Source organism: Vigna umbellata, chromosome 3 (genome assembly GCF_029865625.1).
Source record: "Vigna umbellata cultivar VRB3 chromosome 3, Vumbellata_1.0, whole genome shotgun sequence".
NCBI classification, from domain to species: domain Eukaryota; kingdom Viridiplantae; phylum Streptophyta; class Magnoliopsida; order Fabales; family Fabaceae; genus Vigna; species Vigna umbellata.
The window spans coordinates 22,338,361-22,355,872 of record NC_142167.1 but is presented as its reverse complement, the minus strand read 5'-3'; the positions used below and the strand labels follow the sequence as shown (position 1 = coordinate 22,355,872).

General features: G+C 34.6%; 3 protein-coding genes across 3 annotated transcripts; 1 reads left to right on the top strand and 2 right to left on the bottom strand.

Moving 5' to 3' along the window:
• Positions 1-3,185: 3,185 nt before the first annotated feature.
• LOC124843663 (putative calcium-transporting ATPase 11, plasma membrane-type) lies at positions 3,186-9,697 on the bottom strand. The gene is made up of 7 exons (XM_088109807.1): positions 9,492-9,697; positions 7,125-7,179; positions 4,821-6,784; positions 4,578-4,736; positions 4,186-4,357; positions 3,797-4,098; positions 3,186-3,698 (listed from the first exon to the last, which is right to left on the bottom strand). The coding sequence occupies exons 1-7, from the start codon at positions 9,663-9,665 to the stop codon at positions 3,384-3,386; spliced, it is 3,141 nt and encodes a 1,046-aa protein (XP_087965933.1). The 5' UTR covers positions 9,666-9,697; the 3' UTR covers positions 3,186-3,383.
• A 1,166-nt stretch (positions 9,698-10,863) lies between these two features.
• LOC148201931 (B-box zinc finger protein 23-like) lies at positions 10,864-11,721 on the top strand. The gene is made up of 2 exons (XM_088110054.1): positions 10,864-11,417; positions 11,528-11,721. Exons 1-2 carry the CDS (start codon positions 11,034-11,036, stop codon positions 11,630-11,632), a joined length of 489 nt encoding a protein of 162 aa, XP_087966180.1. The 5' UTR covers positions 10,864-11,033; the 3' UTR covers positions 11,633-11,721.
• Positions 11,722-14,691: 2,970 nt separating this feature from the next.
• On the bottom strand, positions 14,692-17,177 carry LOC124843758 (cytokinin dehydrogenase 6-like). The gene is made up of 5 exons (XM_047320576.2): positions 16,476-17,177; positions 16,247-16,374; positions 15,879-16,139; positions 15,508-15,770; positions 14,692-15,418 (listed from the first exon to the last, which is right to left on the bottom strand). The coding sequence occupies exons 1-5, from the start codon at positions 17,107-17,109 to the stop codon at positions 15,097-15,099; spliced, it is 1,608 nt and encodes a 535-aa protein (XP_047176532.2). The 5' UTR covers positions 17,110-17,177; the 3' UTR covers positions 14,692-15,096.
• Between the last annotated feature and the right edge of the window lie 335 nt (positions 17,178-17,512).

The window sequence follows — 17,512 nt, the reverse complement described above, 5'->3', positions numbered from 1 at the left end:
GTGTGACCCATGACTAGTGACACCAGTAAATCCATGTTTTGCTTCGTTTCTTGGATGTTCACAAATTAGACTGTGTTTTCGGGACTGAATTCTATGTGTGATTAATAATCCTGTTCCCTTTATGATCGAGACATGTTTGCACATGTCACGGTCTTATGCGTGCATGTGGTTATATTTCTGTGGCATAGGATTCTAGAAGCATGGTCAATCGGGAAACAGATGTTAACCTCTGATTGTTGCAATTTCAAGTGCAGTGTTTGTGGTCGGATTGTATACTACTTTCACAAGATATATTATATTTGTTTTTTTAAACATTTACCATCACTCTTTTTGCCTAATTTTCAAAAATATCAGGCGCAGTACTTCATACATATATGGACATTTTTGGTTTTCTTCTCCCAAGTCTTCAAGTTTTGACCTTCCATCACTGTCTTCCATGATTGAGCAAGCACAGCACAACTAGGATAACATTTTTCAACACTTTTATTACTGTCTTACAAGAATATCAGTCATGTAACATACTCCTGTTTACAAACTCTCAGAATCAATACTAATTGTTTGTCATTTTAAAGATTTTATATTTATTATGTTATGTTGGAAGATCTATGAAATAAGATTAACTTATACTATATATAATATATAAACAAGTATAAATCTTATTTTATAAGATCATTTTGCAAATTTGAGTTAGATTTTATTGAAGTTTTTTAGACTATTGTAGATCAAAAAATACTTTGACAAGTTTAGTTTGTGATGAATTCTGTGGAGATTTGAAGAAATTATTGATAAAATTAGTAACTTGGAAAATGTAGGAAGAGAAATTAAATTGGTTGGTGAATCCTATGGTCAACGATCTTTAATACAGGATAGGCTTTTCCTTCAAACAAAAAGGGAAATATAAAACCCTTTTCATTTTTTGGTTATGGTGGTTTCCATGCAGATATCTAAATTTTCCTTCACTATATTGCATTTAGGGTTTTGTTGTGTAGATATGCTGTATTAAATGATGGGAAAATTATACTTACCTTCTTTCATATAATGTTAGATCACATTTACATCTTATAATCTCAAGTTATAATTTTAATAAAATAATAACATATATGGGATATATGTCTGTTTAAATGTTAGGAAAAAATATAAATGCCATTTTATTATGAATATGAAAAAATGTGTATATTTTAGAATTAATGGAAGTGTACTTAGTACTAGCTTAGAATAAACAATTGTATTTTCTAATAAATGTGTCATTGCAGTTAAACATGTTGGAGATAAAGGACGACTTTTAAGGATTTGTGGAAACTAAATAAAACATCTAATAATTAAGTAGTTGGATAAGATATATTAATTTAAATTATTGTATGATCTACTTTATCCAAACAAGAAGTTAAGCAGGTTTAGTCATGTTGAATCCATATATAAATTGTTGGGTTTAGTGTCATAAAAAATAGAACCAAATAAATGACAAACATAACATAACATAACACGTTCTAATTCATATCGGGAACAGCTTTTAGTTGGCCTTTTGCCAATACATTTATAAAAAAAATATGTAGGGTGTTGTTTCGGATATTATATTTTATTACTTTAATTTCCTGATTTTGTTTTATATAAGAAACTTGAAACAAAAAGGAAAGAACGAAGGTGATAATAATCTTTTTACTATTTTAATAAATTAAAAATACGAAATAAAAAGAACTTAATATGACAATTTTATTGAAAAGTAAAAATATAAAATATTTTTTAACCAAACTTGGTAAAAAATAAAATAAATACGTGATTACATATGTACTAAAAAGGGACTTTTGAAATATTGAAGTCTGAAGTTGTATGAAAAAGAACTCATTTTTACAGTTAAGTTAATTCTAAATGTATGAAAAGTATAGAAAATGTTACCACACTGTTGAGCTGGAATTCAAAATTGATTTGAATATTTTTTAATTAAAATCTAAAGTAACTCTTATAAGTTGGAAAAGATCTCATCAACCTATTCAGTTAATATTCTTATTTGATTATCAAAAATTTAAATTTTGACCATTTAAAATATAAATACAAGATTTGTAATAAATTTAAATAAAATTAATTTTAAATATCAAAGTAAAATAGATAATTAAGAGGATTTTAACCATTTTAGGTTTGAAAAAAAGATGATTAAAGAGCTTTAGATACTGATTGTGATAATTTTAAAAGAGTGAGGTTTATATAATTTGGTATTTGCTAATAAGATTATTTGATTGGGGGGATTATTGAAAATAAAAAGGTGAAGTTTGTAAATTATAAAGGTAGTATTAATATGTATTAATTAAACTCAACTCATATTTTATTAAAAGACGAATAAGAGCCAAAATGAATATTATTATTATGCTTGAAAGAGGATCAAACTCATGTTTCTTGCAGTGGTTGGAAAGTATCATGAACATTAATATATCAACACAAATGTATTTAAATGATTTATAAAAAATATACATACACTAGATCTAAACCATAAACTATATATTTAATAACTAGTTCATATGATTAAACTAAGGAGGTACGTAATGGTTGTACCAGTTATTTAAATTTAGTATGTTTACCAAGTTAATAACCGTCCAATTTTGATAACACTAATAAGGGGAAAGTAGAACATCTAAGAAATAAGAGATAAATAAATTTAAATAGATAAATTAATTTTTTAATAAATAATTTAACTTGAAACAATATACAAATTTACTTCAGAGATGTAGATAATAAATTAAAATACGAAAATAATTCTTTTAACTGAAGAATAGTTAAGAGGGTCAAATATGCGTAAAAAGATTAACGCTTTTAAAATTAAGAAAAAAAATAATGGTCAAAAGTTCTTAAAATTAATCTTAAAAACCTTTCAATTTTGCCCAGAAAAAAGAAGAAGAAAATTTTAAGTTCTTTAAGAAAGAAAGAGTCTAAAATAAACTGCTATAAGAATATTCCACGAAACTGATATAAGAGAAGAGTGAAGTATACGATAGAGTTAATACATAGTATGTGAAGAAAAGAATAAACATGGTTTAAAAAATGAACATTATTCTTAAACTAATAACTTTTCACCAATAATCATAAGTTAACAATTAAGCAGAAAATTCTAAACTTAGCCTATGTTTACTAGCAAATTTAATGTACTAGAGACAAAAAAATATTTTTTAAAAAAATTTGTGTATCATGATCGGAAAGTATCGTGATGATGATAAAGATCAGAGAAAAAGTCAAGGTAGGGTTGAGGAATTCTGACGATGATAAGGTTCTGAAGAGAATGAGGGAAGAAAGAAAGGTAGGAATGGTGGAAGCTAACTCTAAAATGGTGATAAGTTATGGTATATGTTTCCATAAGGGTGAAGGGTTTGAAAAAAGATATGGTATATAGTGAATATTCAAGCGAGATCAGGGCCAGTGGGGAGCTGTTCGTAACCGTCATGGTGGGTGGCGGCGGCGACGTAGGTGCTGGATGGTACCGGAATGCACTTGAGGAGAACAGCTACGACTAAACTCACCGCACCGATCATGACGCTTACAAACCACAGTTCCCGGCTGAGCGGTACCGTTTGGGCAAAAGCACCAAGATATTCAACTATCAAGGCTTGAGAGCATATCGTTATGCTCATCACTATAAGGAACACCCAGCTGCTTATCATGCCTTCGAAAACATTGATCTTCTCCATGTCACGGCTGTTTATCTCGTTGAAAACCTATTAATCACACAGAATGTTCTTTTCAATGGTTGCATGCATGGAAGTTAGCAGAATACGATGTTATTCTAGGCCAGCCGTTAACTGACTATTATTACCTGACAGAATACGAAGCTGTTGAATATGACTGTGTTCAGAAGCAAGGTAGTATCGTCGTGTTCATCGAGCTTGAGAATCTGTTTGCCACGAAATTTGAGAACCAAAAGGACCATAATTTGGTAGATGCTCTGACCGATTATGTTCCTCCACATGATCCTGGTGATGAATTTAGCGTTCTTTCCTATAGGGGGCCTCTTCATCAGCCCATCATGCGGAGGTTCTGTAGCCAGTGCCAACGCGCCGAGAGTGTCCATGATCATGTTTACCCAAAGCATTTGAACAGCACTGAGAGGAGCAGAGCCTGAAATGAATTTCTGTTGTGATTACTCATCTGAATCGAACCAGTAATTTAGCCGTGGCTTGAAAAGCTGGTTATACGTATTATTACCTGACACGCAGGCTGAAACGAAATTCAGCATGAGAGCTACAACATTAACTGTTAACTGGAACTGAACAAACTTTTGTATATTAATGTAAACAGAACGCCCCCATCTGGTAACCTTCACTATGGTCGAGAAGTTATCATCCATTACAATCACATCCGCGTTCTCTTTGGCAACCTGGAGAAGATCGAGGTTAACAGTACTCAGCACACAGTTCTATGTAAAATAAGTGACCAAAATGAAAAATGAAACCGACTATATATATCACTCTCTGCCGAAAACCTTAGACATTAAAGCATTAGATTAATAAGTCTTCGGACACTTGCATTTCGGACAATAACATCGTATGAAACAAGAAATGGAAAGTGATATATAGATTGTGGCTACAACAACAAACCTCTGTCCCTGCAATGCCCATGGCTAGTCCAATATCAGCTTCATGCAACGCTGGGGCATCATTGGTGCCATCCCCAGTTACTGCGACAACCTCGTTAAAATCCTCCCTCAAATGGGTCACTAATTTGTGTTTGTCAAGGGGCAAGGATCGGGCCATTACCTACAAACACCAAGAAACCGATTTGTAAATGTATTATCCTTGCTAAAACAGTAAAAGTAGTATCCTTTGAAGAGTAATCTAGACCTGAATTTTCGGTATTATCTTTTCCAGTTCTTGCTGGGACTTGTTCCGGAAATCTGGTCCCTCTATCGCAATTCCATCTGTCAATATGCCGCATTCTCTAGCTATTGCTTTGGCAGTGTTTATGTTGTCACCAGTCACCATTCTAACGACAATGCCAGCTTCTAAACAAGTCTTGACAGCTTCTTTTACTCCAGGCCTGACTGGATCCTTGATCCCAACAATAGATATCAACGTGTATTTGTCTTCAGGAATACTACCTCGTTCAGAAGATCCTTCAATATCGTTGAAGGCAATGCAGAGTGTTCTCAGAGCATCAGAAGCAAATCCGTTGATAACTTCTGTGATGCTACTCCTTTGTTGTTCGTTCAAAAGGACCACTTTGCCGTCTGCGTCGACAACTTTGTCGCACATTTTCACAACCAATTCTGATGCTCCTTTGCAAAATGCTCGATACTTGTTGGGGCCACCGGGAAGAGCCACCAGCACTGACATCTTTTTTCTGGTTGAATTGAAAGGTTCAACCTTCACTATTTTATACTTGTCGTTATAAAACTTGGAATCACCTCCCAAAAGCAAGCCAAATTCCAACAAAGCGGATTCTGTGGGGGTACCCATGATCTTGTTCTTTCCATCTAGCCCTTTGACTATCTCTGAGCCAGTATTCTGGAATATGGATTGCAAAAGAAGATCAAATGTTTGTTCAGAAATCAAGGGCTTCAACAAATTTTCACTGTGGTCGCTTTTAACGGCCTTAGTTTGTCCACAAATCCATATTTTGTCTACAACCATGTGATTTGTAGTCAAAGTTCCTGTTTTATCAGTGCAAATACAACTTGCTGAACCCATGGTCTCGCATGCGGAGAGATGCCTGACCAGTGCCTTGTCATTCATCAATTTCTTCATTGCAAATGCAAGGCTTAGTGTGACTGCCAAAGGAAGCCCCTCGGGAACTGCCACAACTATAATAATGACGGCGGTGGCAAAGAAATTGAGAAGCTTGGATGCATCATTCAGAGACCATTTTGTGATCTCATGGTGAGCTATTTTCCCCCACAGAAACCTGCCCGTCAGAACTATGAACGTGAGAAGGGCAAAACCCAAACCTATCTTACCAATAATGGTTGCAACTCCATTTAGTTTGACCTGAAGTGGTGTCTCATCATCTCCTCCTTCGTTCAGAGTATCCATCAATCTTCCCCATTCCGTCCTCACACCAACGGACGTGACCAACATCTTTGCAGACCCATCTTGCACTGTGGTCCCAGCAAGAAGATAAGGCTTCTGATTATCAACATTTACGGCGTCGCTCTCACCTGATAGACTTGATTCGTCTATTAATAAGCCGAAACCAGATATCAATAACCCATCTGCAGGAACTACGTCTCCTATTGAAAGATGGACCATGTCTCCTACCACTAGATCATGAATTGAAACTTTTTGCCTTCTACCGTCTCTTGTTACTTGAATGCTGACATTTTTCTTTTCTTTATCCAAGTCCTTAAATTGCAAAGACTGTTTATAGTCACTGATTGAAGTGACAAAGACCACCAAAAGTATAGATAGTATGATTCCCACTCCATCGTACATACCTTTTGGCCAACCTTCGGTTAAAATTCCAACACCAACTGAAACGAATGAACATGCCATAAGGATGATTAGAGTTAAGTCCTGCATTGCATCCCAAACGAACATCCAAAAGCTTCTAGGGGGCTTCTCGGCATGCCGGTTACAGCCATAGATATTTTGTCTGTGCTCAACATCTACCGAAATAACGCCCTCTTGCAAGGACACACGAACAACCCTTGCTACTCCTTCCACTCCTTCGTAGCGTTCTAAACATTTCTTGTCATGGGATCGAACAATGGAGGCTAATTCGTCGGGCTCAATTTCGAAGCCTGCTTCCCGAGTCGCTTTTGAGAGCGTGTAACCTTGATTATCACCGGTGTCGCCACCGACACCACCACCTTTACCTCCGCCGTCACCAACATCACCATCACGACGGCTCCCAGCTGAATGAGAAGGAAAAGAAAAAAAATGTAACAAAACAGCGAGTGAAAAACAAAAGGAAAATGTTATTTGGACAACAAAAGTTTGACACAATTTTGACAACGGCGACGTGGCAGCTGTGCATTGGCTCAGTGAACCGGGGTGAGGGGTATTTTGGGTTTTTTCTGGTTTGTTTTCAATTCACTGAGCCAATGCACAGCTGCCACGTCGCCGTTGTCAAAACTGTGTCAAACTTTTGTTGTCCAAATAACATTTTCCAAAACAAAAGGGTGAATGAAAGTGATTAAGCGTGTATACCGTTAATAAAATGCAACGCTGCTTTTTGAACATAGAGAGCCACCCGTATTTTTTCCTGGTCAAGATAGTAATAAGAGCGACATATTTTCATAGTGCCAGAGGTTAAACATAACAGTTCCTTAGCTAAACAAAAAGCACACTACACTGCACATAACATACTGCTTATCATAGTCGGAACACAATTTGATAAAGTCAAATGAAATGGCTGCCAATAGGACAACATACATTATTCACCACCTTTATAAAGCTTCTACTCTTTATCTTTTACACCATTGTAGTTTTTCAACATAGAGCTGGCCTAGTTCGATACATGTTTTAATTGTTTCTATTACGAAACTCAAATGAATTAGTTTCATGAAATTGAGATAACATGCATACGTAGTTAAGCCATGCAAGCTGTTTGTCCAGTTTAATGCTATATACAATATAAAAAAGCGAAGATGTTCGCTGTGCTACACTACTTTGAGTCCTTTCTTCTTTACCCGTGGTGATTATCCTTTAGTCTTTACCAGTGTCTGTCTTATTTTCTTCTTTGCCCTTGATTTTATAATGTTTTATAATATTTATATTATTATAGAGGATCAGAGCTTAGAAACCGTATGCTTAGGAGTTATATGAAATCCCTGGTTTAGTAGATCATAATACGATTACGTTATAGCATTCTGAATAATTTGATGACTGTCATCTCAATTTTGTATTTGTTAGAAAACAGATGCAATTAAACCATTACATAGTTGGTATCCACACATTCTCTTGGTGTTTCTGAACCAGAAAATGATATATATGATGTTTTGAATAGTTTTACTTTCCTTTACTACTTCGTTTGGAAATTTGTTACCTTTAATTGAAAGTAATGTATGATAGAACTGCGGTAATACGATTTAATGTGCAACAGAGAAGAGGGAATTTTTCTCTTTTTTCGTTTGATGTTGGTGTCTTCGATTTATAATTGAGGTATGTAATAGCCTTTTCAATCTTCAAATATTCCCTCATTCATAGTCATATCAACCTGTTCTGTGATCTAAAATTCCCGTAGTGGTGGTATAGCAATTTTGATGGATCACATGTATCATGAAACCTCATTTGATGATCATATTCTTGTAAATTTTATTTTTATGAAAAAATTATTATTCTTTTGATGTAACATTGATAACAACATGAGCGAGATTTAAGGTCTCATAAAGAACTGAACAAGTCTTTTGGAGAATTTAGGTCTTCAAATAAATCCCCGACTTTTAAAATTATTAAGAATGAAAAATGGAGAGTATCACAACAAAAACATAATGAGAACTTATCAGAAATTTAATACAAATAATTCTAAGTCTAGTATCACTTCAAGTTGAGTTTCACTTGATAGCTTAATGTATGTCATAGTATGTACAAGTCTAGACATTGCTCATGTTATTGGTGTTGGTAGTCATTTTCTTACTAATCACAGAAAAAGAACATTCACTGGATACTTATGTATCTCAAAGCTATTTCTAGATGACAATCTACACTGCAAACATGAAAATGTATTCTCTATCTTTTAAGCAAGAATATATTGTTGTTACAAAAGCTATTTAGTCGCTTGTATATGAATGCATAAATTCTTACGATTGGCATATTTACAAGACAAATATATATATATATATATATATATATATATATATATATATATATATATATATATATATATATATATATATATATATATATATATATATATATATATATATATATATATATATATATATATGCAAGGACAAACAAGTTTGGATGACTATGAAAGAAATTTGTGAATTTAATAAGAGTTTTAAAATCTCCCTGTTTCCCTCTTTTATGTTTGGTGTATGTTATTGTTTGTTGTTTGTATATTTTATTGTTTGTTATTTGTTGGTGCCGCTCTGATTCTTAAATCGAGGTAACGTGAAAAGAAGCTCCGGCGACACCAAGTTAACGATTAATCAATTCTCCCGGATCTATACATCAACGTAAACATTTTTTATTATCAGGATTAATTCACATGCGTTAATTATATTTAAAAATAAACAAGAGTAGGTAACTAAATTACTATGTAGCTGGTTCAGTAAGAACTTGATTACACTTAGAACTAGCTTTCATTGCTTGCTACGCTACCGATGTGGCTGCGTTTTCACCGAGAAATTTAATGAAATATGCAAAAGGAGCAAAACCAATCGGATTTTGATCTAGTGTGAGTTTTTCTGAAGCCGAAAATGGTAAAACCGATGCATATATATATACATGTTTCAACAGTGGAATCGGTTCTTTGATCCGAAACGGAAAAGAGAGAAGTAATGGATATTACACCAATCGATTCACAGAGATTAGGTATTGGAATGGAAAACGGAAGAGACGAATGTGTACCTGGAGCTTTCTACGCTTGTGTTCCGCTTCGGCGCGTTGGGCGAGATTGGCGACCATGCGGAAGCGGCGGCGGGGATTTTTGACGACGGAGACCGCGGATCTCCATCGGCGGAGGGCGGACTCCGAAGGGTTCTTCGGCTGGACGCTGAAGTTTTCTCTCAGGTACTTCTCCATTGCTATTCACTGATCACTAAGCTTTCTCCATTAACAATCACTCTCTTCTTTTACTATTTTGGTCACAATGTTGGTTTGATTAAGAAACACGAAACGAGGAAGAGAAAGAAAGAAAGTTTCAAACGACGCCTAATATGGCGGGAACAAGAAAGAGAAAGCTGCCACAGACAAACAAAACAGAAGAGGAGCACTAAAGCCAATTACCGTAACATCCTTCGTTTTCTTCATAATTAATTATATAACGTTCTCATTTTACTCTTTTACATTACCATAATATCTTTTTTTATCAACAGTATCTCAAAAAGTAAATAATTTACTTTTGTTTTTACAATTTTTATAGAAGTAATAATTTTGTAAATAATTCGTTTTAAATATACAAACCAATAAAATAATAACACGTTTATTTAAAAAAAAGTCGTTAAAATGTTATTTTTGTCTTTAAAACATGATTACTAAAACTCAAAAAATATAAAAGTAACATTATAAATGTAAAATCCTATATGTTTTCTAAAAGGATTGAATGTGTCACATGAATTGTAAGGGTCACATATTTGTCCCCATTATTGGTCATTTTATAATTATCCTAAAATTTTGATTGATCAACAGATTCACAAGTTATAACAATTAATATAATTATCTACTTCGATATTTTAAACTTCGATATTTAGGTTAATGAATATTTCAAATGATAAGTTATTCCACAAATATGATCATCATAATATGATACCATATGCATATACAATATTAATTATTATAATAAATTTAAGATATTGTATAACTATAGAACACGTATTTTACTTTATATAATATATGCATATATATTCTGATTTTAAATTGTTGAGATAACATTATATTTAAGAGAAATAAGTTTCATTTGAGGTTTAAAGGAAAAAGAAAATTTATGTGAGAACCATTTTGTTTTTTCATTTATTTGAATTATGACAGTTAATTAACGTAGTCAAGTGTTATATATTCGAAATAGTAACATAAATTTATTTTCATTTTTTTTGTTAAAGTGATATTTTTAGTTTTTTAAATTTAGCATTGATATTTTAATTTCTTAATTATAAAATTAATAATTTTGTTGTCCTCTATGTTTAAAAATGTATATTTTCGTGAAATTTAAATTTAGTGGAAAGATAAAAGAGTTGAGAAATTGAGTTAAAAGTGAAGAGGAAGAAAGATATAGAAAGTTTATTGGAGGTAGTTGCAGAGGTGAAAAATATCCAACAGTGCTGGATTATGTGGATTGATGAAAGGAGTTTTTCGCGGGAGAAAAATCTAGTCTCCGGCTAAATCGGAGAAAGGAAGTTAGTATAATAATAACACATTGGATTGAGGGAAGAATGAGAAGAGAAGTGAGAAGAAATGGAGGAGTCATGCGCGCTGTGTAAGAAGAGGGCGGCGATGTTGTGCGACGCGGACCAGGCAAAGCTGTGCTGGGAGTGCGACGGCAAAGTTCACAGCGCCAATTTCTTGGTGGCGAGGCATTCTCGTGTGCTTCTGTGTCGTTCGTGTCATTCTCTCACTCCCTGGAAAGCCTCCGGCACCAAACTCACGCCCTCCATCTCCTTTTGTCAACCTTGTCTCGGGGATCGAACTGCCAGGTTGCGGCTCTTGGTCAACGATGTTCCCCAACCACAAAAAGAAGGGGAGAATGAAGCGCCTCCACCGTCCTCTGCTTCTGCCACGTCACCACCCCGTCCTTCCGCTTTACCATTAAGAAATCACTCTTCCTCTATCGATTCTCATGTAAGAAGAACAAAACTATCTATCCACATTTTCTTTCTATTATTATTATTATTATTATTATTATTATTATTATTATTATTATTATTTATTGGTTATGTTATTGGTTATAGGATGAGACAGCGTGTTCTTCGTCACAGATGCTTGATGCTAACCAGGGCAGTAGGGATGGAACCTCTGAGCCTACTGAAGAGACGACGAAGGATGAAATACTTTGACACATATCAATTTTTTTTTTTTTTTGTATTTATTCAATGGTATTATTTTATATTTTTATTTAAGTATAAATATTTATTTTTTTTATGAATATTTTACTTTTTTATAATTAGTCATGATTGTGTTAATGAGTAAGTATTATAAGATTATGTTCATAGATCAACCTCAATTTATGGTAGACTTAGTTTTGTTTCCTCATTGATTTTGCGCTTAATCCCTCTGAAAATAAGTCTGTGATTTTTCTCTATGGTGAAAATCATTTGACTGATTCTAAATATTAGTATCAAGATTAAATTGCAATTAAAGAGAAAACAGATCTCGAGCTGGATATCGTGTTCAATATAAAAAGAGGAAAATGCTTGAGAAGAGAGGACCAAATCATTAAAGGAAAAAATTCTTTGACAAAAACAAAACATTGATGAAAAAAGACATTCATTTGAATAAAGGGGCCCTTTTACACCTTTCATCTAAGCTCAGTTGAATAGTTAATTAACATATCACCACATATAATGTTTTAACTAACTAAATAATTTGAACAAAATGAATGCTTGCAAGCATACCTCAACATCACTAGAAAATTATGAGAAATTTCAAGAACTATCAGATGGAAATACTGAATACGATTTCTGGTAATTCAAACGTGAACATCAATGAAAAAGGAGTCAATATGTTATTCGTGATCAAACACTTAGTCATATACTTTCCTTCAAAACAAGCAGGAATAACTAAGAAATTTAGTTGATTTTCAGCATGGTATCTGAACTGAACCATGAATCAAGTTTTAATTCATTTATAGCGATCTGAACGTAAAGTTCAGAACAGAGTTCATGCACAGTGTTTGAATGTTGAAAAATATAGTTTCCATGTACTCATTACAGGAATCTGGGACAGATACAACATTTGAGAGACAACTTTCGTATCATATGCTGTCTGTCAGCCCATAGTTCCATTCATCAATAGATTCTTTCTTGTCTTCCATAATTGGTAGGGACTACTTTATTTCACGTGAGAACAAAACACAACAAAATATTTTGTTCCATTCTATTCACAGGTTCCACCATTTTCAGTTTTAAATCAAAGCATACCACCTTTTAACCCTCCAAGTTCGATAACTTTATTGTTCTTAAAATACCATATATAAACTATTTAACAGTTTATCAAACGCTACACATGCTTAGCTTTCTTTTTCCTTTTTCACACATCAAATATTCTGGTGTCAGGCCTGATCATTAGGTTTAGTGCCTATTAAAAAAGAAATATTTTAATCAAGTTAGTAATCTTTGAGGAGAAAATGAATGAGAGACTTTTAAGATATGATATTAGAGTTAATAAAGGAATAGAAGAAGGCCATGAGAATACTCTAAAGCAAACAAAATGAGATAATGCTTTAGCTGATAGTAACCTGAACCCTTTTTGCTAGAACACATATATATTGAGATTCTTGTGCTGAATAATTATTAAAGATGTACCTACCAATCTGGCACTAGCTGGTGCTTGATTATAAGGTGCTTTATGCAGATGGTCCCTTCACCCTTGCTTTTTTTCCATTCTGTGTATGATTTTCCGTTCTGTGTATGATTCTCTAGAAAATAAAGTTTCAAACTTCATGTATAGAAAGGACTGACACACGTAGATCTCCACACCGATAAACTTCTCATTATTCGTCTGGTTTTCTGTCATCAATTGTAAAAAGTTTAATAATATACATAAATTTTTACACTGATAAAATATTTTTTGTAAAAAAAATATATTACGTGTATATAAATTCATATCCATTTCTTATTTTATTTTACTGAGACTTTATTTATATCTTAACATTAAAAACGTTCCACATTATTATGTACTTCCATGCACTAAATTTACTATGGTGATCTGGGTAAGCTCTTTTTGAATGCTATCAATTTCCAAGCCAGCAGCAAATCTTGTGAAGATGCATCGTGGTCTCATCTACGTGGAAAGGTTGTGCTTTACTGTTTGATGGGATAACTTTAGTCCATTTTGTGTGGTTGTCAGGTGAGTGGTTCAAAACCAGAATCCAGAAGCAGGCTTTTTGATACCCAAAAACATTCTGGGTGATGTGTATTCCAGTGAACAAGAGAAATGGTCTAGAAGCAACCAAATTTCCTTCCCCCTCTAATTCTGACACACCACGATGGAATCTCTTCAACAGTAACGCATTTCTCCCTTTTCAGTTAGCTTTTTAATAGATCTTTTCCTTTTTAGTGATGGGAACAATTATGCATTGATAACCAAATAAGGGAAAATATACCCCACTACAAGTAGTTCAAAAAGAAGGATAATAAAATCGTAAAACTTTGAATGTTTTCCACAAGTATTATGGCATGAACATGCATAACTTCAACATTAAGATGGTAGGGACTAGGTTCAACAAATAATTACACTTTTTAACATTCTTTTGCCATTAATTTGCCATCAGCGTTTCCAATTATGCCGATGCTGTTCTTTTTCTGGCAGTAAGTAAAACACTCTAGATAAGTTCAAACTACACGTTGATTAGTTATGACAAAAGAAGCTTCGTTCATTTAGACAAAGTTTGTCCTGGTTAGTTATATATCCCATTTTTTTATGAATGGTTGCTTTCGTTAAAAAAGTCGTTAAAAAATAGACTTTAAATTTAACTCAATTCTATAAAACTGATGTGTAATATGAGGTTTGCATCAATTTATATACTTTAAATTAGTTTTATCTCTAGTCGATATAGAACCTTTAACACAAAGCAAACAATGATTTATGAGTGGGTAATTTTACTAATGAAACACCTTTTTAATTTATCAATTATGTATTACTAACACACACATCACTGTGTTGTAGCTGCTACCACATACAATCACCGGAATGGACTGTGACGGATTGAATGTTCATCATCTTGCATGTTAGCCATATTCATTTTGCATTTTTCAGCAATTTGTAAAATACTGTCACTCAGCATTATGTGTCATCTTATCTGTACTTTTTGCTTCCTATCTTTTTGTGGTGGATATATGAATATCTGTAATAATATTCTTAATGAACTTAGCTTGGCTGCATGAGAGAGAGAATAGATAAGGAAGAGTTTAATGTCTCAAATATTTATAAGTTCTTTTGGAAACCCTACAATAATTAATGTCTCAAATATTTTATCCCTTTTGTTGACCATATTGATCTCAGGTGGACCCTGCTGCCTTGGTGCTACATGAGCATGTAATGCAATTTTTCCATCAGTAATGATACATACACACACTGACAACTTTTCTTATTACCCTGCCAGCATACAAATCTCAGCATTCATCATTCTGTTATCTCTTTTTCTCTGCTATCAGTCAATAACCCTCCTTTGCATTAATTCTGTATGTTCTGTGTGTCCAAACCTGTCTGGATCATATAACATTTTAATTTTGGCACTTCCATGAAGGACTATTTTTTTTTCAAAGATTATTAACAATAAAATAAAATGTGGAGACTGCTGTCATGAGAAGGTTATTGCTTTTTGAAATATGCGTTGGCCAGGAGCTAGTATTGCCAATGGATCATAAACAGACTTTCTCTGCAGAAAAGTTTCCCATTGAGGACCAAAATGGGCCCTCCATTCTTGCTGTGTGTTGTAGTGGGGCAAATACTGCTTCACTCCAAGTTGTGCTCTTTGACAAAATTCTAAAATTCTTTTGTTCTGACTTAGAATGTATTCTAGGCCATCAGTTCCATTGGAAGAGGGAACTGCAGAAGTTAGAAATGCCACTAAGTAGAAAATATCTTCCTCTGGAATCACAACAGATGTTCTGTTGTCCCACCTGCAAACGACATAAATGCATTACATCCAAATTCATTTTTGACGGCTAAAATACTTTCAGGAGTTTATATTTTCTGAACCATTCATTACTTTGATTTCTTCACCGGGTAGATAAGAACGGGGCCGTTGCTAGTTTCTGTCAGGATATTCCCGAAGACGACTTCTGCGAAGTTGTGTATCTGACTTCTGGGTATCAGAAGATTTAGCCACGGATGTGGAACATCCCACAACCCTTTTGAACGCAATTTCACCTCAGATACATGCACCCTGTCTAAGAAATCTACAAATCTAACTTCTGTTGAAAAAAGGGTCGATTGGATGTAGCTTAAACGGGACAAATGTTCCTCAACTTCCTACACAAAAAAAAAAAAAAAAGTGAGACGGTTCTTCCTTCATTATGACTAATGAATTAATTGTATACCCTTTCTTTAATCATCTAGATTGAGTGTTACTGGCCTCACCTGGTTTGCTGCATCAATTTCTTCCACGTTAAAGTATTTAGCCAATTCAAGGCAGAAGAGGGTTCTTCCATCAGACTTGAAATGACTAGCTTGAACTGGGTCTTGTGGGTTGAAGGATGATCTCCAGTTATTTAGCAGACCGGTTCTGTTTATTATCACAAATCCTTCAATGTAGTCAAACATGTTTTCTGAAGATATTAACAGCTCTTGGTCTCTTGTGAATGCCGTGAAATCCGAGTACAACACTCTAATCCATTTCACCTGTTCCAAAAAATACAAAACTTTCGGTTATGACAATTTCTGCTCCCAAGAACAAACCAAAACCAAAACCAAAGACCTTGTTTCTGGTATAGTCACTGATGCATTACCATGGCAGGTGCTGGTTCAAGGACAATTCTTGCTCTGGTTATAATGCCAAACTGGCCAAGTCCCCCAAGAACACTGTGAAAAAGTTCCCCATTATGCTCAGCGGAAGAGTTCACAACCTCCCCTGTTCCTGCAGCCAGTCAGGTAAAAGATGAATTAATAGTTCAGAAAAGACAAAATAGTAGCTGCTGCTGCTGCTGCAGTTACACAGTTCATTTTGTTTTCACTAACCCGTAACAATCTCCAGCTGCTGAACATTGCTTATCTGGGGACCATACTTAAATGCCTGGCCACTGACACCAGCGTTGGAGAGAGTGCCACCAACTGTCAGATGCAGGTAGTCTGTCCACGATCTTGGCGCCAATCCGTATCTCAGAGTCTCGTGCAAGATGTTTATCCACAACTCGCCACCTGAAACATCCACGTATGGAGGAAAATTTCCTACGTGTACCTGCATTTTTGGGACCTTGAGTGATTCCATGTTGATCACAATTCCTCCATGAGCTTGAGCCTGACCCTGGAGAGAGTGGCCGTGACCCCTCGCTGCAACCGTTAGGTGTGAACTCGGACCCCTCATCCAGACATGTTTTATGGTGGCTGCAATATCAGAAACTGATTCTGGATGCAGTACTGCCATTGGATGATACTGATACCTGTTTCCAAAGTCTCTGGCTGTATTCCTTAGGCTAAGTTCATCAAAATTTAAATGCCCTCCAAGGGGAAGTGATTTCAGCGAAGACGGGATGCTGGAAAGACCCAGATCAAGCCGAACAGCTATGCAACTAATGAACAATATCGTGAAGCCTCTGAGGAACAGAATGTTGTGTTCTACAACGAGGCTATGAGGTGAATAAGAGTATCTCATTTTTTTCTTTTTCTTCTTCTGTTTGATGGTAGTTGAAGGAATGAAAGCGTGATTTTGTAGACGATGTTGTTTGTGAGTACGAGTAAAAGGAGAAAGTGTTGGAGAGTGGAGGAACTTAAGGTTTGGGCAAGAATTTAAAGGAGTCTGTGGGTGGCTTGGTCAACCGTCGTTGAGTTATGTCATGACTTGGGAGAAAGCGTATGTGGACTTCTTACTCGAAAGGAAGAGTGTTAAAAGAGAGACGCCAAAGGCATTACAAGGAAGCCAAAGTTGAAGAGGAAAAGTAACATCAAAGAGAGATCACACAAATCTTCTACTTTTCCAAACAGTGGTAACCACAATTCACATCTTATTATAACAATAACATGAAGGAAAGACATGTTTCAAATATTTGTTCATTAAT